At 40.6% G+C, this 24419-nt stretch overlaps 2 protein-coding genes and 1 long non-coding RNA gene across 12 annotated transcripts in view; 2 read left to right on the top strand and 1 right to left on the bottom strand.

The window, feature by feature from the left end:
* Nucleotides 1–5031, top strand: part of LOC127001577 (glucocorticoid-induced transcript 1 protein-like) — a 71274-nt gene extending 66243 nt beyond the window's left edge. For all 10 annotated transcript variants that reach the window (XM_050866353.1, XM_050866349.1, XM_050866351.1 and 7 more), the window contains one exon: nt 2195–5031. In XM_050866353.1, coding sequence (XP_050722310.1) covers nt 2195–2576 — 382 coding nt within the window. In that variant the 3' untranslated portion in view covers nt 2577–5031. The remainder of the gene's footprint in view (nt 1–2194) is intronic.
* The window catches only part of LOC127001578 (uncharacterized), a 36185-nt gene that overhangs the window by 3677 nt on the left and 8089 nt on the right, over nt 1–24419 (bottom strand). The window contains exon 2 of the long non-coding RNA XR_007755338.1: nt 23070–23301. This is a non-coding gene — a long non-coding RNA (uncharacterized LOC127001578). The remainder of the gene's footprint in view (nt 1–23069; nt 23302–24419) is intronic.
* LOC127001576 (beta,beta-carotene 15,15'-dioxygenase-like) lies at nt 12948–24056 on the top strand. Its single transcript, XM_050866348.1, has 12 exons — nt 12948–13064; nt 13354–13649; nt 18457–18607; nt 18787–18894; nt 20024–20174; nt 20474–20627; nt 20832–21046; nt 21505–21651; nt 21938–22067; nt 22368–22549; nt 23077–23217; nt 23567–24056. The coding sequence occupies exons 2-12, from the start codon at nt 13541–13543 to the stop codon at nt 23711–23713; spliced, it is 1635 nt and encodes a 544-aa protein (XP_050722305.1). The 5' UTR covers nt 12948–13064; nt 13354–13540; the 3' UTR covers nt 23714–24056.

Raw genomic sequence — 24419 nt, 5'->3', positions numbered from 1 at the left:
AATTTCCCGGCAAGAAGGGTCTATCAGCTTACCTCGAGCAAACATGTGCTAGCCTGTCTACAGACCAAGTATTACACGTCAATGAGATTTGCAGAATTTTTGGTGAATTTTTTGTCCTAGTGACGCGATAGTCGCGTCAATCAGAAGCCGTGCTTTTTGACCAGACAATTATAGTGATGCGTATGTCACGTCTACGTGCGCGATAGTGTTAATCATCATTATCATCACCACCATAACCATCTAACTCACAAAGCAGCAAATCAAAGTTGCCTCCATCAAAATATATAAAACAAAGGAAGAATAATGGAATAAATCACACGTCAGAGAGGATAAGTTTACCCTTTACTAAACTCAAAATTTGTGACAAAACAGAAAGGTTCAGAGATATAGGGACTAAGAATACACATCAGTGTATTCCAGCATGTTTAGTGAGAGGTGACCTGAAAGGATGTAGCTCATACTTGTGTAGGCCAATTGCCTATGTCATTTGGTGTGAATTGGATAAATTCAAATTCAGGAAGGATATTGGTAGAATTGGATAAATTCAAATTCAGGAACGATATTGGTAAAAATTGGTTCATGAATGGGGGAGTGTATGAGTAGAAGAAATTCAACAGATATTGATATGGTGCAAATACAATTGAAATTTTTAAACTAGAAGTTTGCTAAATCTATAGATGGGGCTTATCAGACTGTTTTATGTAAACTGTAGGTAAAGGTAAACTTGGGAGCATATGCCAATAGCTGGGCATGGCTGTGGTGCTCATCTCCACAACATTGGTCCTATAGCCTGTGATAGGTGAGAACCCATCGACCTGACACACAGAACAGTTCATCATCCAGGTTACCTTTACCTTCCCCAGGTTTCCTCAAGTACCCATTTACTGTCCATGAATAAAGGTAGGGTGACACACTGGTTGGGCTGAGCGCTGACTGCCCAGGCTGGGATTCAAACCTAGGCCTGCAGATTCATAGTTAGGCATGATAACTTCTGCACAACACAGATACTTACATGTAGTTTGATAACTGTAGCCCCACCGTTGCCAGATTATCGTACTCAGAACCTCGTATTTACCGTTTCTGAGCCATTGCTGTTGCCAAAAAAACACAAATAATTAACCATTTTAACGATAGCAATATATGAAGGCAGTTATTGGAGTCGAGGAGGCAGTTTTTGGGTCGGAAATTGGCAAACATAGGAGGCTGAGTACGACAATCTGGCAATGTTGAAATTTTTTATAGGCATGTTCAATTTAAAAATACATTTTAGATTTTGAGGTGATATTCTGATTTGTTCATTTACAAGAGTAGTTCATTTTCACTAACTCATTTTCATAAGAGTATTGTGATGATCTGGTATATTTACTGTGTAAATGGCTTTATCATCATTACCCAGTTCTGATAATTCCTACAGTATTTGGGTTACCACCATTTCTTTGTCCATCTGTTATCAGTTCTACACATGACATGTCCTCCTGAAGTCCATTTATTATTCTTTATCAGCATTAGAATATCTTTGTTCCTCTTTCTACACTAACTTTTTTCTAGTTATTATGTTAGGTGCTAAGTTTCAGTATTTTACACCTCGCTCTTCAGGGAGACTGGCAGGTTGGTATTCATGATGTTACAAAGTTTACCAAAAACACTGCATTCCATTTCTCTTACTCTTCCTTTCTTTTCTTCTTACTACTATTATTATTATTATTATTATTATTGTGATCCATGAAAGGGCATCTAGGGAAAAATAATTACGTAGAGCCAGAGTCCCTTCTGTGAGCAGACGTGGATATGGAAAATAAAAGGGAGTGAGAGTAGAGCAAGAAGAACGAAAAAAAGGGGGGGACTAAAGACTGAAGTTGTGCTCAATGATTATCCTAGATAGGTGTACTCCTCTGGTCTCACAAGTGTTTAGCATTATTTGTTGTCCTACTAACTGACTATAAAAAGCCCTTTATTTTCTGCAGATCCAACTTCAGACCTTCTTACTGACTGTGTACTTCCCAAATAATTCCCTGTATATTTTTGAAGAATCACTTAGAAAGATGATGTCATTTGCAAATCTAAGGTTGTTAAGTTTTCACCATCTACTCTGATTCCTGTGTTATCTCACTCTAATTTCAAACATTGTTCATTGCCAGGGTCACATTACAAAGGCAGTATGATTTTACCCAAGCATTTTAAAACTTCTCCACAGGTCAGGGGTAACAAAAACAGGAGAGTGGCCAGCTGTCAGGCCCCCAGGTGGCTTTACACTGCGGCCCAGCCAAGGATCAGCCTTCTGTGCCCCGGAAAGGATAGGAGCAGAGGAGGAGTTAGGCGCTGCTGCTGCTGCTGCCCTCCATGAGTGTCAGCATCAAACTGATCCTGAAAGTGTATATTGTCCTGCTTGTGCGGGTTGTCCCGGTGTTTCTCCCGACAGGGAGAGTCCAGACCCAGAGCTGGTACAATATATGCCCCAGGCTTGCCAGACCTCCCCAACCCACCCAGTCACATGTGATGTGGGTGTGACCACGATGGTGCCCGGCCCTACCAGCACAAGTATAGGGCCGGCCCCAGAACTCACAGCAGATCAATAGCGAAGGCCATGTTATAGCACATCTTACAATTATTTTTGTCATCTTGCAGTTAACAGTTATCCTCAAAGTGGTTCAGACATTGTGGTTCTTAATAGACATTATAGTGATTCATGAATATGCTTACTGAGTATTATTTGATATGTATTAATGTACACAATGTATTAACTTTCAACGTGATTCCGCATTTCCAAGACAATTTTGTACGTATATCCCAATGTTGCATATTGTTCACTTAGAAGTGAATAAGCTCCCTTACATCTCAGGATTTAATGAATAAGTAGCCATTATAATGTAGATCTAATTGATGCATTGTAGGGAACTGCTCATGTACTTATTTTGGTCCTCTTGATGGGGACCAGACGACCCTCCAGCTAGGGAAACACTCTGATTTGTGTTAGTGTAACAGGAGCTTTTGTGATCATCTGAAAATATTTTGGGAATCATTTGGCTGTTTGAAAGGGAATATGTTTATTTTACACCCAATTGATATCACACCTTCAATTAATCAAATATGTAGCTATTTATGAAGTGTTGTAATCAAATTTCTGCTATAGGAATAATGAGCTTTATATTTAAATAATTTTAATCAATTATATGAAAGTATTGAGTTTGATTTAGGGAGTCAATGATGTTATACTCATTCTTGTCACTGGATTTGATAATGCTAATATTAGAGTTACATCATTTTCTGTTCTAATTTGAGACATAGAAGTCACCTGTTACCAGATGTCACTTATTGCTATCAGGTGCTCTGCCTTGATTGAGAACCAAGTTGCCTTCACTTATGTGAAAAGCAGCAAGACAGAGTACTTTAAAATTTTATTACAATAATCAGACTACATCTTAATGAAAATAGGACAAGAAAATCTATTGCTCTTCATATTTTTCCAAAACTGCTAAAAAATCTGGGAACATAGCAATTCAGTTTTCGTATTAACTACCTTCTCTTAAAGCTGCTGCAAAGTGAGTGAATTCTGGCTCCCAAAATTTTTTATATTTTGTCTGTTAAGTAATTAATTTGACTGAGTCACATTTTCTAGTGGAAAATTTTCATAACATCTAAGAGCAGCCTCCTGTCCAAAATTTAATAAGATTTGCCAGGTCCTGCTGATACTGAAGATGTGTCTCTGAGACTAGGGACTAAATCTCAACTGCTATAGTAAAGTGGCAGTTACATGCATCTGCATGACATTGTCCTGAAAGGCACTTTCACTTTGAAATGTAAGACTATTTATATAAAATAGTGTCCTGGAATCAGTAAAGAACCAAACTAGAAGTAGTAAGATCTCTGAGCTGGGAACACTGATCTATAATAATGGAACATTTTAGCATTAATATTCTTTCAAGGGCAAGAGTAACACAAGACAATTTGTACTTAGGTAAGACTTCAGCATGAAGTGATCATGTTATGAGGCCCAATTTCACTTTTCACAGCAGCTTTAAGAAAGAATACTCAAGGTTGAGTGGTTGTTAACAACAATGGCTTCTGGTAACAGATGGCTTTACAAGTCCCTCATTAGCATATCATGTAGCTCTGTTATTTGGCTTCACTGATCAACTCAGCTGTATTTCAAGTAGCACTTTTATTTCAATCACAATTCATCCTTGTTGAAATTGGCACTCCAGTCATATGTTTGAAGGGGACATCAACACCTTCAAAGTAGCTGCATCGCTACAACTGCAACTTGGAAATTACTCATCTGTGCACTGAAGAATCATGTAGATAATGAACCATCTGAAACTGCGAGGAAGCAAGCCCGACAATGGACCTTGCTCAGAGGAACCAGTCTGATCATGCATTATAAACACAGTCTACACTATAAGAAGTTCCTTCTGGAGACCTGTGATAAATTTCTTGGATATCTTTGGATTTAACAAGATGTGGGTATGGACTACAAATACTGGTGGTTGTGTGTGCCAACTGCTGTCGTGCTACTGTGGAGGGTGGCATTAATCAGCAAACATAAGTCAGTAATGGTTGGAGCATTATCCAAGGTATGTACCTCTATATGACAAAAACATTTTCATGAAACTTTAAAGGTCACAGTGAACAAGAATTTTGAGCCATGGTTACTTGTGCTCTCTGGATTTTTTTTTTTGTGGTGCATAACAAATTTCTGTGAGCAGAGTACACTGGTGAAGAAAATTCAGTGTTACTAAATTCAATATTTGCACGACTGACAAAGATGCTGCTAGAACTTGCCATCAGTAGCCTGGATGGGAACGGCACCAGTGGTACCCAGCACATACGGCAAATATTGAAAATTAAAAATCAAGAAGGCAGACTCCAGCACATGAATGTCTGCTGGTCCGTGCCTGCCACACCAACCTCCTGTTGAAGGACCTCGGGTGTGCCTCGGCAAATCTCACTTCTCATTAAACGCTCATGGAAGTAAGTTGTTTAGTTATACCTTCTAGTGTGTATACCTGTACAAAATATAATAGATGCAATTTTGTCCTTTGTTTCACATAATGAACTACATATTCTCTGACCTTTAATCATTTGTACTTGATGATATTAATTTTTAGAATTTGTAAAAGAAAGTACAGTGGCCTCGCGTCCAACGCATGATTGTCTAGTGTGTTTCATGTCCGATGCGTTATTTTTTGGACAAATAATTAAAAAAAACTATAGTAACATGTTTAACCCCTTCACTACGGCCGGCCTAAAACAGCACCCCGTGCCGTATCCAGGATCGCCACACGCGCCAAATTTCAAATGTCGCTATTCAATATAACAAGTTTTCAGCCATGAACTCAACATAATCATCATGTATTATATATGAAAACATGCAGAATTAAATGGTGCACATAAAGAAACATAAATTAATTGATAATTTTGAGATGTAACCATAAATATAGAGATAAAATAACTCGTGTATTGGCTAAAGCGAGCCAGGACGCAGTATGCGCGTCCTAGGATATGGTACGGGGCATGCAAGGACGCAGTATACGCGTCCTCATGTTGAAGGGGTTAAAGTGGTCCAACATGCAAAAAATTGCAGCCAACAAGAGTCCCAAATCCACAGATTTCTGTAATACATGGAAAAATCATCCATTGCGCACTGCACTTGTCGCTCTCAGCCAGTCATCCAGAAGTATGGTGCATGTAGCCAGCCAGCAATATGAGCGGGGCAGTCATGTGATGCACAGAACTGCATTATTTGCCTACATCTGAGTAACTTGGGTTGACCAGTCTACTGCCCCCATGCCCAAGATGGATCTTTATTTATTGTATTTTTAAGGTATTTTTCAGAAATTCCCAAAATTAATTTTTCCCATCAGTTCTGTAGTTTGTCTAACACTAATTTTGTCCAACTTGACACAATCTCTGACCTAACTCATGCATTTGACGTGAGGCCACTGTATCAGATTTCATATCCTTAAACCAGACAACTTGTGGAGAAAATGTTATGAAAGAAATAATATGAAAGAACCAGGTGATAGATATCATAGGAATGGCTTACATAAAGTTATGTGGTAGTATGGCATGGAGAAATATCTATTTGCATCAGTAATAAGTTTTACAGTTTGTATGGTATGTGTAGGAGTCATGACAATCATAGTAAGTTGTTCTGAATCCAGACTGGAATAAGGCAGTGGTGTGCAACAGTATTTTGGCCGTGGCATCTACCTGAATAGAATGTTGAAGGAGGTAAAAAAAATAATTGAGAGGTCTAAAGATGAAATTAAAACAATTGGTATGTCTCAAATCTTGTTCTGGTGCTATGATGTTTTGTTGAGGTGCTGAATAATGATAGAAGAAAGGCACTAGGAGACTTGCTGGTGAATAGGAAGAAAACTGGGATGGGCACAGCTAAGGGAATATTGGTGTTGACCTTACTGTCTGGAAGTTAAATGGTTGCTTGGCATGAGAAAGAATTATCAAGGGTGAGAGTAGTAGATGGATGTGCCAAGAAACATGTATTTAGGGTTTAATGGGTTCATTGGTAAGAAATGAATGGGTGTGAAACATTAGGTGCATAAATGGGGTATGCGGTCAGCATGTCTTGACTCAGGGAACTTGATGTCCCTGCCTTGCATAGTCTCGTATCCAGTATGTTAAAAGGGTTGGCTCTAGAGTCAGTTTCATTCCATCTGTTCACTCACGAGTGTGTGTATATGGCACGCTTACATTGCTAATTTGTAACCGAGTGGACATAAGCTGTTGTAACAAATATTCAAACTTTTTTGGAATAATATATTTGAATGTTTATATGTACTAAAACCCTCACACCTTATAATCCCAAACATGCACCTTTGCATTGCCAATATACCATACAAGCACATGGAAGACAAGCTTGTATCAAACAACCTCATCAGATCATACTCAAACAAACAATAGGCTTTTTAAAAATTATAATTACTTCGTTCATTTCAGGTACATTCAAAGACATCTGCCTCTGTAAGTGAAAATTAAGGGTATTTCAGTTATTCATTGCCTAGTATAAATCATATTGGTGATATTGGAAATATCATAGCTTTACATTCAGTAATATTTCATGATACTTCCAGTATTGCTCATGTGATTTACATGCAAGAAATTATTAAAATACCTTTTATTTACACTTACAGAACCCAAATGTCGTTTCTGTACCTGAAACAAGATAAAGCTTTTGAATTAAAGCCTTATTTGTTTGCATATGATTTGACTTGACTGCTTGATACAAGCTGATCTTTTGTATGCTTGTATGGCATGTTATCGATGCAAATAGGCGTGTTTGGGATTTATATAAGAATGTGTGATGATTCTTTATAAATACAAACATCCAAATATATTACTGAAGAAATATTGAATATTTATCACACGTAGCCACTGATATCAGACATGCTGATTTAAAATCAATCATGAGCTACAGTGTGCCTATGCCACTATGCCACAGATGAAATGATACCAACTATAGTAAGGGTATGCTGCACTAAACAGAGATGCACCAGTTTCCTTATGGCAGTGCTATAGTAAACTGCTATTAGAGCAAAGGTATTGTATGTGTGGGTGCATGTGTGGGCTTTTCAAAATGAGTAGAGAAAAAAATAGAGCAATTATACTTCAAAGAAAATGTGTTGGTGGTAGTCATATTGAAAGGGCAGAAGGCAAGGGTGGTGAAGAGAATCTTTGGCAGGAAAGGTAAATAAAAGCAGGTGTAGTGGCCTTGAAGGGGGCTGGACTGTGACTGTAAGGATATTCACCATTTTCTCTCACTCTGTAGTATTGTACTTGAAGTCATGCAGCCTTTAGAGATGGGGTCTGGAGCCCAGTGTTTGGGTGTGCTCTTAGAACTAGCCTTAGTCTTTTGCCCTGAACTCCAAGACCTTCAACTAATTTTGCAAGGGTCTAGAGGTCTTGCATTTTTTATTTTATTTTTTATATATATATATATATATATATATATATATATATATATATATATATATATATATATATATATATATATATATATATATATATATATATATTACCAGTGCTAACAATATTCCCCTCATCTAACTTTGCACATTGAATTGAATGAATATCCAAGCACTTTAGCAATGTAGGCCATGTTATGTAAAAAACAGCACATTACCTTTTCACACATGATTTAGTATGACGGTGATGGGACGATATGAAGGTACAAAATTGAGAATGAAAATCGAGAATGAAAACAGTGGTCGGAACATCAGATGAGCTCGAAATTGGAGTGGGGGTTCACTAGGGATCTGCCCTTAGCCGCTCTTGTTTATAACAGTAATGGAAGAGGCAACAAAGGAAGCAAGAAAAGAGGCACCATGGGAGCTGCTGTATGCAGATGACTGGGTAGTAAATGCAGAGACAGCAGAAGAAGTTAAAGAAAAGTTCAGTAAATGGAAGGAAGGAATGGAGGAGAGAGGTTTGAAAATTAATATGGAAAAAAACAAAGTACATGGTGACTGGAAAAGAAACAAGAGAAAAGATTAAATCAGGAAAATATCCATGTGGATGCTGCGGGAAGGGAGTAGGTGTAAATTCAGTCTTGTGCCCATGTTGCAGTCAGTGGTGCCACCATAGATGCTCAGGCCTCAGAAATGTAAGAGGAGTGCAGAATTTTATATGCCCAGCTTGTGTAAGGAGACAGCAAGGACAAGAAACTGAGAGGGATGAACTAGAGGTGAATGGAGGAGAGCTGGATGAGGTAGAACATTTCTGTTATTTGGGAGATGCTCTGGACTGTGAGGTGGGAGTGGAGAGGACAGTGAGAGTGAAAGTGGCAGCAGTGTGGTTAAAGTGGAGGTTGGTGGCTAGTTTACTTGTGAATTGTAGCATCCCTCTAAAGAGCAGAGCAGGGGTGTACCAATTGTGTATTAGATCAGTGATGTTGCATGGAGCAGAAACATGGGCTCTAACTAGAAAATTGAAGGAGGTATTGAGAGCAAGTGATCGCAGAATGCTGAGGTATATGGCGGGGATCAGGTGGCAAGACAGGGTGTCCAGTGCAGATGTAGCTAACAGATGTGGAGTAGAGAACCTAGAAACAGTGCTCAGAAGGGAAAGACTGACAGTTTGGACATGTAAAGAGAACAGGGAAGGATACTGTGCCGGGAGTTTTTGGAGAGATTGGAGGTAGAAGGAAGGAGACCAGTTGGTAGACCAAAGAAAATGTGGAGAATGTGTATACAGGAAGACTTGGCATTGATGGAATTGGATGAGCATCGGGCAGATGACAGAGTAGAATGGAGGAGAGCCATAAAGCGTCCAACCACTCAGGAATTCCTTAGTGAAAACAGACGTTAAACGAAATGATGATGATGATGATTTTGTATGACGGTCTTTCCACAATGTAAGTGCACACTAAGACTATTGTAAGCCTTTAGAGATGGGGCTGGAGCCTAATGTGAGGGGAGTACTCTTAGTAGCCTTAGTCTCTTCCCTTGATGAACTTATTTTGCATAATCTTTTCTTTCCGTTCCTTCCTTAATCCTGAGTATTTACACATTCTGTTCTCTTCATATAACTGCCATTTCACATCAATGATTGAATACTATATCATCATCCTAACTGCTTAGTGTTATACTTTATTTCTACTTTACAATTAAGAGACTAAGCCACTTTCTTAAGCTTGTCGATTGAACAACAATCTGAGGCAGCCAGTCTCTTGCACATCCCAGAAACTGACCTCTCCACATTAAAAAATTATATTCCCTTTAGCTCACCCATGCCAGCATAATGCTTAATTTCCTCATTACTGAACAATGGAATAATAGTGAATTGGTTTTACTGACAAAAATTCAAAGTGATTAAGAATAACCGTGTTCATTTTAATGTAAGTTATCAGACTCAAGATGCCACAGAAAGCTGCAATCTGCAACAATGGCACTGCTATGTAGGGACACACGCACACCCTGCACTGCAGGATCCCTTCTGCCCTTAGCCTGTATAGTATAGAAACCTAAGGCATAATGTTATTTTATTCTACTCTCATTGTCACACTATCTATCATCTGGTAACATCATCATATCCAGAACATCCTGTTTCGAATTTTATTACTTATTTTATATAGTTGCTTGATAATTTTATAAAGAAAAGCCAAAAAAACAAAAACAAAAAAAAACATCTACTTAAGTCATGATTTTATTTTCTTGTTAATTTGAACTCTCCCTCACAGTCTTGATATAGTATCACTGGACTGTCCAAAGATGGAGAACTAAGGTATTACACAAGTCAGAGTAAAGGTAAACCTTGTTTTGCAGAGAGGCCAGTTTCTAGAATCGGAGACACTGGCTGACTTTCAGTACTGTCCAATCAACAACAAGCTTTTAAAATAGCATCCCCCCTCCTCTCTCTCTCTCTCTCTCTCTCTCTCTCTCTCTCTCTCTCTCTCTCAACCCGGAGAGAGAGTGAGAGACTGGGTTGACATCCTGTGGTGTTTGTCTCTGGGCTTTGTAGAAGGAGAACACTGTGAGAGCCTTTGGTCGCCTACTCCAGGCTGTTCAGCTGGTTGTGAAGATCGTCAAGCCGCTGGTACTGCTGCTGCTGCCTCTACTCCCGCTGTTGCAGTTGGTGGTGGTGCTGCTGCTTCTGAGGCTGGCCACTGATGCCGTGCTTGAGTTGCTCAGCTCGCTGCTTGACATTATCCAGCAGAGAGATGTTCCACTGGACACTGCTCATTCAGGAAACAAGGCTGTACTCCATGACAGCCCTCACTTGTGCCTGTAGAGCTTTGTGAGTTAGTACACGGCAAAGTAATGCCCGTCATGAAGTACAGCCTCCTCTCCTGGATGAGCAGTGTTCAGTGCTACCTTTCCCTGCTGGAGAAGATTCGGTGACGAGCTGAGCGCCTCATACACGGCGTTAGTGGGCAGCTTCGGCAGCAGCAACAACCTCGACAACAGCAACAACCACCACAATGGCGGGATCAGAGGTAACAACAGCAGAACCACCATCAGCGATGTGACAATTTTTGCAGACAGCCCAAGAGCAACATACACCGCACCTCACAGCTCTTCGGGTCCCTTGGATGAGGAATGAGCACGCTACAAGAGCAGTAGTATCTGATTTTGAGATCCCAATTACACGCAACACTTGCGGCCCAGGTGGAACGTCGGTTCAAATCTGTCACCCAAGGCCGGCTGTGGACACACTAACCTTAATCTGAGAGATAGTAAAGCCTGACAGTGACAATGTTGTGGAATTGCCAGCTTGATACTGACAGTGCTCTTGGCAATCAGCCTGAGAGCAACAGTATAATATTGATAGTGATGGACATGTCCCACTAACGGAGGGCACGGCGTCCCACTCCCCGGGTGTTCATCCAGTTGCAAATGAAGTGGTTTGACTCTTCCGCCTTCACACTTTGATCATCGCTGCTTGCAACACCTTTTCCTAACCCCAAGTTAACTCCCACAGACTACTATAGGTGGGCTACAGTAGGCTCAAGTATGCATCTTACAACAGACTAGATCAGCGACAGTAGCACCTCAGGCACGGCAAGGAAGGGAAGGAAAGGTTTGTATTGAGTGTACATGTAAATGTATAAATGTAAATAGTTTCATAAATAAATAAAAAATTAGGTTAATATATGCCTTGTTTTCCTGAGAGGAAAACTTTATGGAATCATGGTATTTACCATTAGTGGCAAGGAAAGAATGTTCATAATTATAATTTATCTTCCTGCATAGCTAATGCTGCCCCCTTGGTGCTCCCCTCGACAGTTGCTGAAAATTGTCAGCAGGCAGCAGTGGGACTTAAATCCTGAACCTCGTGTTTAAGACTTAAAGGTGCGATAGGTAGCCAACGCACATGGGAGGGTAAAAAACGAGAGGAGACCGAGTAGTCATGGCTTATTGACTCACTAGGAAGTGGTGAAGAAAGACATGACACACAGTGATTATGGTTTGTGGAATGAAATGGTCACAAAAAGCAGGCTTCGGTTGATAAAAGTATAGACATACTGAGAGAAAAATAAATGTGGAGCAAAAAGGAAGAGTTGATTAATTTATAAATGAAATGGTTTAATACTATAAAAAACAAAGTGTAAGAAATAAAAGAATCACTTGAAGCAATGATGGAATTCAAAGGCTAGGACTAACAGCAACAAATTATGATAAAGCAACCAGACATGTCAGCAAGAAAAAAATCATAAAAGTGAAAATAACGACAATTCTATCGGCCATTAGGTACATTCAGTGGAACCGTTGTCAGTACAATTCCGTATGACCTAAAAAGAATGTCTAGCTGCTTTAAAGACTGCTGGTCACCTATACGAATCCGTGGGGCTGGGTTCGAATCGCGGTCCACTCAGCTGCTCATCCTCCTTTTCGAACTGGTCGATAAACGGATGCCTGCTAAAGATAAACTGGTAACCCGGATATCGCACTGCTATCCCCCGGGGTGATGGGTTATTACCCGATATAAGCTCAAGAGTCAAATATGTGACGGAGATTGGCACCGAGGTCACGCGCACCTTAAGCGTACGCCCCGAACTTTATATTTATCCTTCTAGTTATGACTATCCAGATGCTCATTAAATAAGAGGCGCAACTGCAAATCTAATTTCTCAACAACATAAGCTGTACTAGCCATTAACACCTCCCTGGAAGGCATATAGATAGTTCGGGACAGGAAATAAATTATAAAAGGTAGTTGCCCGAACAAAGTTCTCTGTTTTCCAAGGACAGGTAAATCAATCAATGCACGCAGCACCTGCCCTTGGCTCTCCTCTTCGTCCCACTGGGCCTTGAGCCTGTAGCTAATGGTCTGTGGTTACCACTCAAAGCATGCTCAAAGGCCGCAACGCAGTACCATCTACGTCGCGCGTCCCACAAAACATGTTTTTAGTAGTAAGATCAGTAAGATAACACTCGTACCGTTCATGAACTCGAAGATACAAGGCATATTGTGTAATGTGGCGTTACCAGTGTGTTGCATAATATTTAGACAATGCACGTGGCGCTCCCCGGCCCGCCGGACCCACCGGAGGTTCTGTGAATGACACAGCGAGACCAGCCCGCAGTCCCTCGTCCTCTGTCGCAGGGGTAAGTCTTCTCTCAATTACAATTATTATATGTATATATATATATATATATATATATATATATAAATATATATATATATATATATATATATATATATATATATATATATATATATATATATATATATATATATAAGTCAATCTCATATGTTATAATGTCGAAGGACACCTTGTACGTTAATCCTTGTACGGTTAATCGTATACTTACATTTTCAAAGTGATTGACTATCAGTTTAAATTTATTTATTAAAATAAAGCTTGTACTTAAATTAGTTTCTTCACTATTACAGGGTGCCAAAGTTTTTTCTAACAACAACAACAACAACAACAATACAAAAGTCAATACCACCACCAGCAACACCGAAATAACAATAACAAAACACACCCAGTAACACCCGGCTCCACCACCAAAAACAGTAACGTCAACAACAGCAGTGGTAGTAGCAACAACAACAATACAACGAGTCGATTTGGACAATGGCGAAGAACACCACGACCGAGTTTTTGAAGGAGACGTCCAACTCCCTCATCTGGACACGCTCGTGCGACAAGGAGACCATCAAGCCGGTGGAGGGCCAAGTCAAAGGTGAGGAAAAGAGAATGTGCAAGGATTGAAGAATTAGGACATGTTAGCCGCCTATCCTGATGTTGTCCAGCTTCTCAATGCAAGAGTTTAACAGTTTCTTCATGACAGACTAGTGAAAAGGTTTCGTTTTTTTTTCTGTATTCCCTTTTTCCCACGACTTGAGCACTTTCATCAGGGGAGTGTCGAGACCATTCCAAATTACATCATATCGGAAAAAAAAAATACTCTGCAGGATGATTGAGTGGCGGGATGAGAAGAGAAATATTATTGAAATCAAGATTGTTATACATTATTTCAATTCATTTTGACAACGGTTCATTTCCATGCCTCTTCTCAACTTTCCATTGTATACTGTTTCATGACATAAGAGCTGATTGGAAGGATGCCAGATAAAATATAAAGATTAAGGGTGGTGGTGAGGGTGCGCTGAGGATTAATTAAGGCATGATAAGTTTTTTTCTTTCTTTTGCATGTTTTTTTAGTGTGTATATATGTGTGTGTGTGTGTGTGTGTGTGTGTGTGTGTGTGTGTGTGTGTGTGTGTGTGTGTGTGTTTTGTGTGTGTGTACGAGGAAGCGAGACTTTTTGCTTTTTTTTTCGCCTTTGGTCTGACCCTTTGTAGTAAGAAAAGGGTGCGATAGAGTAGTTTAGAAACGTGATGGATAAGATAAGAATGGGTATGGCAGGAGTTATGTAGAGTGAGGGGAGATAGGCGTGGAGCACAGATAAGACCTGGGCGGTCATGCTGCTAGGCGATGTGACGCGACTCAAGACTAACTAACGACATCACAAAATCTTAAAATGGAAATTGAGTTTCAAACCGATTTGAAGTAGATTTGCTTTTAATTGGATATATTATGAGAGAGAGAGAATTTACATAGATATTCAGACCAGGCAGACCCTATATATGGCCCAGACTAAGTGGTTTGTCTTAAACCTAAGTGAAATCCTATTAAATCTAATGTTTAATGCCATCAAGACTTTATATTTCGACTTTAGTCAACACCAAGTTGGAAGTGGCGGTCGAGCTTGTTTTTAAAAAGAACTAATCGTACTGCACTGAAGGTGGGAGTTTATTCCATTCTCGCGCTACAACGTTGTTAAGAAAAAAATGGTGCAGTCTGAATTTATTTGTTTACACTTCAGTTTTGTGCTATTGTTTCTCGTTCGGAACGTCTCATCGATCAAAAAATAATTTGGATTCGTCCACATTCGTAAAACCATTGAGTCTTTTTAAACATTTCATCAGTTTTCCTCGGAGGCGACGTTTTTCAAGATTGAACAGCTTTTGGGATGGGAGCCTTTCGTCGTAAGGTTTGTTGCGCAAGGAAGAGATAATCTACGTTGCACACCTAATTTAGCAATGTTATTTGCGTAATAGGGAGACTAAAACTGTATCGCTTATACCAAGTGGGGTATGAATAAACTATAGTACAGTGGAAGTATTATATATATTTTTTTGCATGAGAAGTTTCCTTTAAATGAAGCCCAGCATTCTGTTTGCTTTGTTAGGTGCGTCAATGCATTGCTGTGAGAATTTAAAGTTTGACGCGATTTTGACTACCAGGTCATTGAAACAATGAACGCTTTTGAGTTTCACGCACAGACTTAAGGGGCTATTATTACACAGGGCAAATTTTCCGTGGATCTTCAGTCACACCACGATTTCCGCTAGCGTGGTTTTCATTTCCGTGGTTTTCTGACGTGTCCATGATCTTCCAAAGCTACGGTAAATTTCACCGAAGGACGACGGTATTACTCAATCATCATCATCAGCAATAACAATAAACAAGAAGAAGAGGAAGAAGCTACACCCTACTGTCCCTACATTCTCACAGCTAGAGTGTTGTTGCCTGGACCAAGGCCTCCGAGGCCACTTTGAGAAATTACGGGACATGCCAGTTTTGTGGGATCCCAGGGATGAATTGTATGCAAAAAAACTACATAGAAGGAAGAGCAGACACTGGTTTCCTAAGCCTTGTGTCTTTCTCGGCTATAGATGGTTGCACAAGGCTCAATATTTCATAAAATTGGTCCTTGCTGACTCATCCACTGGCAGTAGCCTTCCTTGTCTTCTAGATGTAGTTCTTGCAACAGCTGCATCACCTCACTGCGCTCCTCTCTTCTTGTAAGTCATTGCCGCCTCCACATTCTTTTCTTTTTCCGTTGCTTGTGTAAATTGAGTGTCACTAGAACCAAAGCAACAGCACTTTGAGTGAAAACGGGGGTGCGAACAGGGACGTCAGCCATACTTGTGAAAATGTGTCGGTCAAGACCACGGTGCGCTGAGAAAGTGCGCGGCAAGTGTGATAGTAAAACGACGGTAGTATGTCCACGTTGGCAAAAATCCACGATTTTATGACTTTAGATTCGGAGGCGATTTTGACCCTATGTATATTTTTGCTTCGGGACGTACCCTACACCATCAGAATCAGAAAAGCATGCAGATTTAGGATCTGTGCTTATAAAAGTGATGCGACGAAAACCAGCTAAGTTCTAAGGAGTTGAAGGGAAATAAGTGCAAGAAAATGTGTACTCCCTACTTCAATTAACTCTGATTTTCGTATGTATATTGTTTTATATTACTGTTACAATTTTATGCTAGTGTGATGCAGAATTTCCTCCGGAAGATGATTGTGGTCTCAGTTTTTCTTAAAAATGAATGTTGGGGTCAGGAAACTGGGTGGGAGTGAGGTGTGTGAAGTCGTCGGTTTGGGATGAACTGGGCACACCCGCTTCCACAGGCCGGCGTCACTCAGCACAATACAGGGAGATAGGGGACGAGGAGTCTATAATAGTATGTAAGTCTGGTTTCATGCCACGCATTTCGTAATCGAACCTCTTATTTTTTTGTACTAATATGAAGAACCTGGCACTTATCTATATTAAAGGGCGTCTCCCATCTATCAGACCAAGCTATCTTCTTGAGAGAACAGTCGGTGAAATGAAGGGAAATAGAGCATGAAAAATGGCAGAAAGTCAGAGATGTAGCTAATGTACCCAAAACCCGCAGTAGCATGTATGTAAACTATTGAAGCAGACCCAGTTAAAAATTGAGAAAGAAAAAAATGCAAAGATATTTAAAAGAACTTCAGAAGCAAAAGTCACGACTGAGCTAAAAAAAACAAAAAGCAAAAACAAAATAAACAGTAATGAAATGTGTTGAGTAATGTAACCACTAACCAGATAATAAATCGGTAATATAAAACAAAAGAATGTGACTTTCCTGAAACGAAAAAAAAAAAAAAAAAAAAAAAACGAACGCTGTTGAAGTGATCGTGAGAAATACTACAAATTGCAGGTAAAGAAAGAAAAACTTGCATTGAGTAGCCTATTGAAGACGGACACAAGAAAAAGTGTGTCTGATGCTTAGGAAACAAACAAACAAAAAAGATAATGAGTAAACAGCCGAGAGAAGTGAGATCAATGATGTAAGCAAAAACTGCATTGGGTACTAAAACATTCAAGTAGAGATAGAACAAGTGTTTTATCAAGACTTGTGTAGTAGGGAAATGGGTATACGGTGATACGAGCACGAGATTACGTCACTGTAGGCAACTAACATACAAACACTCATGATTTGCTCGATAAAGGGCGCGTGTTACTACCTGTGACTTCCCAGATGAACTACTTTCCTTTCACAGAGTTCAATGGCCCGGCGAGTGGGAACGCGTCGACTCTTGCCGTAATCCAGCACATTGAAACGGTTTATAATTCATCATAAACTACGGGCATCAAAAAATATCTCGAACTGCGAACGCAAAATTAAGCACACAAGAACTATGAACGCAAAATTAAGCACACAAGAACTATGAACGCAAAATTAAGCACACAAGAACTATGAACGCAAAATTAAGCACACAAGAACTATGAACGCAAAATCAAGCACGCAAGAACTATGAACGCAAAATTAAGCACACAAGAGCTACGAACGCAAAATTAAGCACACAAGAACTATGAACGCAAAATTAAGCACACAAGAACTATGAACGCAAAATTAAGCACACAAGAACTATGAACGCAAAATTAAGCACACAAGAGCTATGAACGCAAAATTAAGCACACAAGAACTATGAACGCAAAATTAAGCACACAAGAACTATGAACGCAAAATTAAGCACACAAGAACTATGAACGCAAAATTAAGCACACAAGAACTATGAACGCAAAATTAAGCACACAAGAGCTATGAACGCAAAATTAAGCACACAAGAACTATGAACGCAAAATTAAGCACACAAGAACTATGAACGCAAAATTAAGCACACAAGAACTATGAACGCAAAATTAAGCACACAAGAACTATGAACGCAAAATTAAGCACACAAGAACTATGAACGCAAAATTAAGCACACAAGAACTATGAACGCAAAATTAAGCACACAAGAACTATGCACGCAAAATTAAGCACACAAGAACTATGAACGCAAAATTAAGCACACAAGAACTATGAACGCAAAATTAAGCACACAAGAGCTATGAACGCAAAATTAAGCACACAAGAACTATGAACGCAAACGTAATCAATCCGGAACGATGAACGCAATACAAAACACGGACCACGGACGCAAAATCAAATCACTAAATACAGACAATATCAAACACGAGCCACAGACACAGAATTGATCACACACGAAATACGGATGCAAAATCAATCACCAACGAACACAACACGAAATACAAACTACGAACACCAAACCAAACAATCTCGATCTACGGACACGAAATTCATCAAACACGAACCAGAACATAAAATTAAGCATCATCTCGAATTTGATCAAACTTAAACTCGCACGAATACTTTTCAGGGGAACTTCCTCCGTGGCTCAGCGGAAGACTCACACGGAACGGGCCGGGTAGGACAGGCTTTGGGGATACGAACTTCAAGCACCTCTTTGACATGTCGGCGCTCATCCACCAGTTCACCATCCGCGACGGCAAAGTCACCTACCAGTCCAGGTAAGCTTGGGCATGTCTTGAAACGCGCCAATTACTGGGCTCGGTAAATGTCACTGATTTTTATATTAACCATTGAAGTTTTAATCGGAAGTACATACTTACGACACACAGTAAGCTTGTAAATTAAGTATCTATCTGAATAAAATACTAAAGCTTCCACTACCTCCACCCCTTACAAGGTACCTCCAGGGGGACACCTACAAGAAGAACCTGAAGGCAAATCGCATCGTTGTGGGAGAGTTCGGCACGGCGGCCTACCCTGACCCGTGCAAGACACTGTTCCAAAGGTGAGGTCCAAGGAGGCAGAGAAAGAGATATGGACATTTCTATATAAAAAAAGTCACGCAGATGATCTTACAATGATGTACATCTCTATCTATCTATCTATCTATGATACATATCTATCTACCTATCTATCTATCTATCTATCTATATCTATTTAATTTATCGATCTATATTAATTATGTTCTTCCCTCATTTGTGATTTTTTTTTATCTTTGTCGTCCATGGTATAAAAAATGCAACTCCTAGTTCTTTTATCGCCTGGCTTGTAATTTTATTGTTTTATGCTGTCTACAATACCAACATATCTCCTTCAATTTCAGTTTCCTTTTCTCGACGCGCCAATCTCTTTTCCTCCCCCCTCATCCTGAATGACCTCCCCCACTTTGCCTTGTACGAGAACATCATCCATACCAACAAAATCACCAGGCGAAAAAATAACTAGGCGTTGCACTTGATATCTGGCACATGGCAACAAGGAGAGAAAACAACACAAAAACTGAAGAATGTGCGTAAGCGACAATAAGTATATGGATAACAAGTCGCATCTAAGGTGAAGGAGCCAGCACAAGGTCACGCTGATGTAAGGAGTAAGTTTGCTGATAAGGCCTTAGCCAGCAACCCTACCGGGGGCAACGGGGAGGAAAGATGAGACAAAAAGGTAAAGAACCGCAGAATGTATACGAGCGATAGCGATCATATGGAGGACACTTGAACTTGACACTTGACGACTCGGATAACACTGACAACGCTATCAGGTGTTTCGAAAAGGTCTCCCACTTGTAGCTGATATCAGTTTCTTTTTTTAGTGTCTGAGGTTACGTGAATGGAAGACTAGCAAAAATTGTATCGTGTTATCTCTTTTCCCATATATACGTCTAGTAGTTTTACGTGAATTTGAATAACAAGTATTTGAAGGATCGCAAAGTAAAAACAAATGAACCTTTTTCTTACTGTACGCGTTTTGTATACATGACCACAGAAACGCTTGACTCCTTGATCACATTATCGTCTTTCAGGTTCATTATCTTTCCGAAATTCACTTTCTTGAATCCTTGTTCCTCAATTTCACGATCTTTATTCAGACACTGATGAACTTTGAGACACTCGATTTCTTGAATATTCTTTCTTCAGGTTCATGACCTTCTTTACACCGCTGAAGATAGACATGACGGACAACTGCTTGGTGAGCGTGTGTCACTTCGGCGACGAGCTCTACGCGCTAACGGAGACCAATGTGATGCGGAGAGTCGACCCAGAAACTCTCGACACCGTGGGAGAGAAGGCGAGTTTGTCCTCTTCGTTACGCTGCTCTTCGTTGATCGTGTCTTGATTGCAGAAATCTGTTAGATCTGATGGCTACCTTTCTAAATTCAAATACAGAGGAGCAGCCTTTCTTTTCCTCTTATCTCAGTGCAGCAGGCAGCTGTAATTGCATTCTTTTATTTCCTTATCTTAATGCTGAGGACGGTTACATTTATTTTTCTTCTTGCTTCTTCGTGACTTATTTCCTTTTGCCTATATGCACTGATCTTTTCTTTCTTCCATTCTTTCGCATAACACCCTCGTACTCCCTCGTGACAGACGATGCTGGAGGAGTACATCGGCGTCAACACAGCCACGGCTCACCCGCACGTGGACCCGGACGGCACCGTTTACAACATGGGCAGCTCCTTCGCCGGCAAGAAGGGCCCGCGCTACAGCATCGTCAAGTTCCCCCCGCCGGCCGTCGTTAATGGTGTGTCGTCTCGGGTCTACATTCCTATTTCTTTCGTATTACTTTAGACCGAGCAAAAGATTTATCCGTTTTCTATGCACACTTTATGCGTTAGTAGACGATTAAGAGTAACAAATTAACTTGGGCGGGTCACATGCGTAGAATTTCTAAGATCGACACTAAGTATTTTCGTGTCATTGGATTATTTTGGCGGCCCGTCGGCAGGTCAGAAAAAGTCGTCAGTGGAGCAGGCGAGCTTGGTGAGCACCATCCCTTGCCAGTGGAAGATGAGGCCGTCCTACTACCACTCCTTCGGCATGACTGATAACTACTTCATCTTCGTGGAGCAGCCCTTCGTCCTCAACCTGAAGACCTTTCTCATCAACGTCTTCATCGGAAAGAGTTTCCTTCACGCTACAGAATGGCACGGCAAAGAGAAGGTCGGTGCTGCTACGGACACGAATGAAAGTGCATTATATAAGTAACAAATATGCACTGGTTAACTTCTCTTACGTATTATACTTTTTCTCTCACCTATTCTGTTATTCTGTTGAGTCGATTCTTGAGTATTTCATTCATCAGCACTTTCTTTTTTACCATCGATGCCCATAAGAGAATGAAAAGTTAAAAGAAATTATAAAGTGGAGAGCTGGTTAGTGCGCTTATATCTGCTTGTTTAACGCTAACTATTGTGTTTCATCCCTGATCTTGAGATGTTTTATTTATATTGAAATTTTAAAAAGCGATCACTTTCTTTGCTTGACTCGCTGCCTCGATATCGTTACCAAAACAAATATTTTACGCCACGGAGACACAAGGATCATTGATATATTGCACGTTTTATACACGTCGCATAGCATATTCCAATCTGTCACCCATCGGGGCGCCTCTCCTCCAGACCAAATTCCACGTGGTGCGGCGAGACACAGGCGAGATCGTATCCACTAAGTTTGTCTCCGACGCCTTCCTCGTCTTCCACCACAACAACGCCTACGAGCAGGACGGCCATCTGGTGGTGGACATGTGCGCCATCGAGTCTGGGGAGGTGAGTGAGAGCTGCCTCCACGCTCGATGTCTTCAGCTTTATTCAGTCAAGTCCGAAGGGAATGCCTGTGCAGCGCCCTTCCTCTTATCCTTGCCAGGGGGTTGTGTTCCCTTCCGTAATCATCTTTTTCATGTTTGTTTTCCAAAGTGTTTGAATATATTTAATTCTTTCCGTTCTTTTAATTTTCAAAAGTACTTTGCTTATATTGCTTTCTTTATATGGTTATCTAAATTGTTCACTTCTGCTCCAGATTTCTTGGTAGTGTAATAGAATGTTTCCTTCGCAGGTTGTCTCGCAGTTCCTGACCAAAAATCTGTCCAAGGAGGAATTCAGAACCGACCCGAAGGACTTGCCGCTCCTGAGGCGCTTTGTGCTGCCGCTCGACACCAAGAACGCGCCCATGAACACTAACCTGGGTGCGTGAGGCCAAGCTGAGTACTGACACTAGGTTGATTTTCACGCCTAAATTAAGAAAAAAGTATGAACGTGAATTATATAGACAAATTATTTTTTTCCCACTTGGATGATAACTTTACACATTAGTTTCTTTCTGCCCTTGTATGGAGTATGCATACCATCTGTGTGGGCTGTGAGGGACTCTCACACAGCTGACAGATCTCTCGCACTTGTTGACTACGCTCCTGCCTCCACCCTTTACTGTCAGGAATCAGCTCACGGATAATCGAATATTTAAGTGTTGATGTTGATATTCACAGTAACACTGAATGACACGAAATGCACGGCTCGCAAGCAGAAGGACGGCACCATCTTCGTGCAGGGACAACTCCTTTCCAGGAACTCCATTGATTTGCCAAGGATAAACTACAAATTCAACGCCAAACCGTACACCTTCGCCTACGGGGTAGAAGTCAACCCTCTTGGAGTACAGTTCTGCAGAGTGAGTGTTTCTGAGCCACTCTGGACATTTGGGATCCGCAGCTCAAACTGGCATGTCAGCAAAATAAGGCACCACAGCATGGGCAGGATACAAATAAGAAGGAAGCATATCATGGGTTAGGGAATGAACATAGGATGAAGATATTTAAATGACTATTAAATGTATATACTAGACATGGGCGTAGAAAGAGTAAAAAATGCGACAACCAGAGCATAATAGCAACGCATGATTTGTACGACGGAGATGAACATACAACATTTGCCAGAGCAGTATGGCGAGGATTAGCAGCAGACGGAGCGAGATAGAGGACATTGGGAAGTACTTTGTCTTGCACTGGACTAATAACGGCTGGTGATACTGATAATCATGTGTAGGGAGCTTGGTAGATAGAAAAGGAAGTGGAGAAATGAAAAAAAAAAATTACCGAAACATCAACAACAATAATAATAATAATAATAATAATAATAATAATAATAATAATAATAATCCTGAATTAAGGCATCATCCCGAGGGCCCTTACCTTGCAGCTGGTGAAGATCAACGTGAGGACGGGGGAGACGCAGCTGTGGCACGAGGAGGGGCGGCTGGTGAGCGAGCCCGTGTTCGTGGCGGCGCCGGACGCCACACGCGAGGACGAGGGCGTCGTGCTGACCACGCTGCTCGACAAGGTTGGTCACGGGGGGAAGGCGCGGCGAGGGGGGTACTTGTGGCCATCGCGAGAAATGTTCTTTTGCTTCGCGTCGAATCAACAGCTGGAGATTAAGAATAATAGATTAATTTCTGAGTAAAATACTGTCATTTGTAGGATAATCGGGTCATTACTGAGTGTTGACACGTTGATATAGATATGATAATGAAGAAACACACACACACACACACACACACACACACACACACACACACACACACAATGATACGTCGAAAGCTATACAGTCTAAGGATGATACAAAGCATAAATTCATTTAACTCTTTTGTCAGTTCGTGTTAAATTATTTGTTTATGTAATCGTGTTTGCAGAAGGACCCGACGTACGTGGCGCTGCTGGTGGTGGACCCCGCCTCGTGGACGGAGGTGGCGCGGGTGGAGTTCAAGGCGCAGGGTATCGTGACCCAGACCTTCCACGGCCAGTTTGCCGGCACGGAGGAGGCAGTGCACATATTCTAAGCACACACACACACACACACACACACACACACACACACACACACACACACACACACACACACACACACACACACACACACACACACACACACACACACACGTTAAGTAATACAATAGTTTCTTTTCTATATGAACTGCTTCACTAAATGGAGTTCCGGTGTTATACATATCCATAAATTTAGGGATTCATAATTTGTAACATAAATCAAATAATAAGGGATAGTTCGATTTTTGTCCATCTTGTTGAATAGGATAAGATACACGTAAGAATTTGTTACACCCCCCATACACACACACCACCTCCTACTACTACAGCGACTACTACTACTACTACAATTACTACCACTACTACTACTACTACTACTACTACTACTACTACTACTACTACTACTACTACAACTACTACTACTACAACTACCACTACTACAACTACTACTACTACTACTACTACTACTACTACTACTACTACTACTACTACTACTACCACAACAACAACAACAACTACTACTACTACTACTAATACTACAACTACTACCACTACCATTATTACAACAACAACTACTACTACTACTACTACTACTACGACGACGACGACGACGACAACTACTACTACAACAACTATTACCACAGCCACTACTACTACTACTACTACTACTACTACTACCAGTGTTACAATTCTGCACAAAGTCAATGCTACATGGAGTCA

Source organism: Eriocheir sinensis, chromosome 21 (assembly GCF_024679095.1).
Source record: "Eriocheir sinensis breed Jianghai 21 chromosome 21, ASM2467909v1, whole genome shotgun sequence".
Lineage (NCBI taxonomy): Eukaryota > Metazoa > Arthropoda > Malacostraca > Decapoda > Varunidae > Eriocheir > Eriocheir sinensis.
This window is presented reverse-complemented; position numbering and strand designations above follow the sequence as displayed.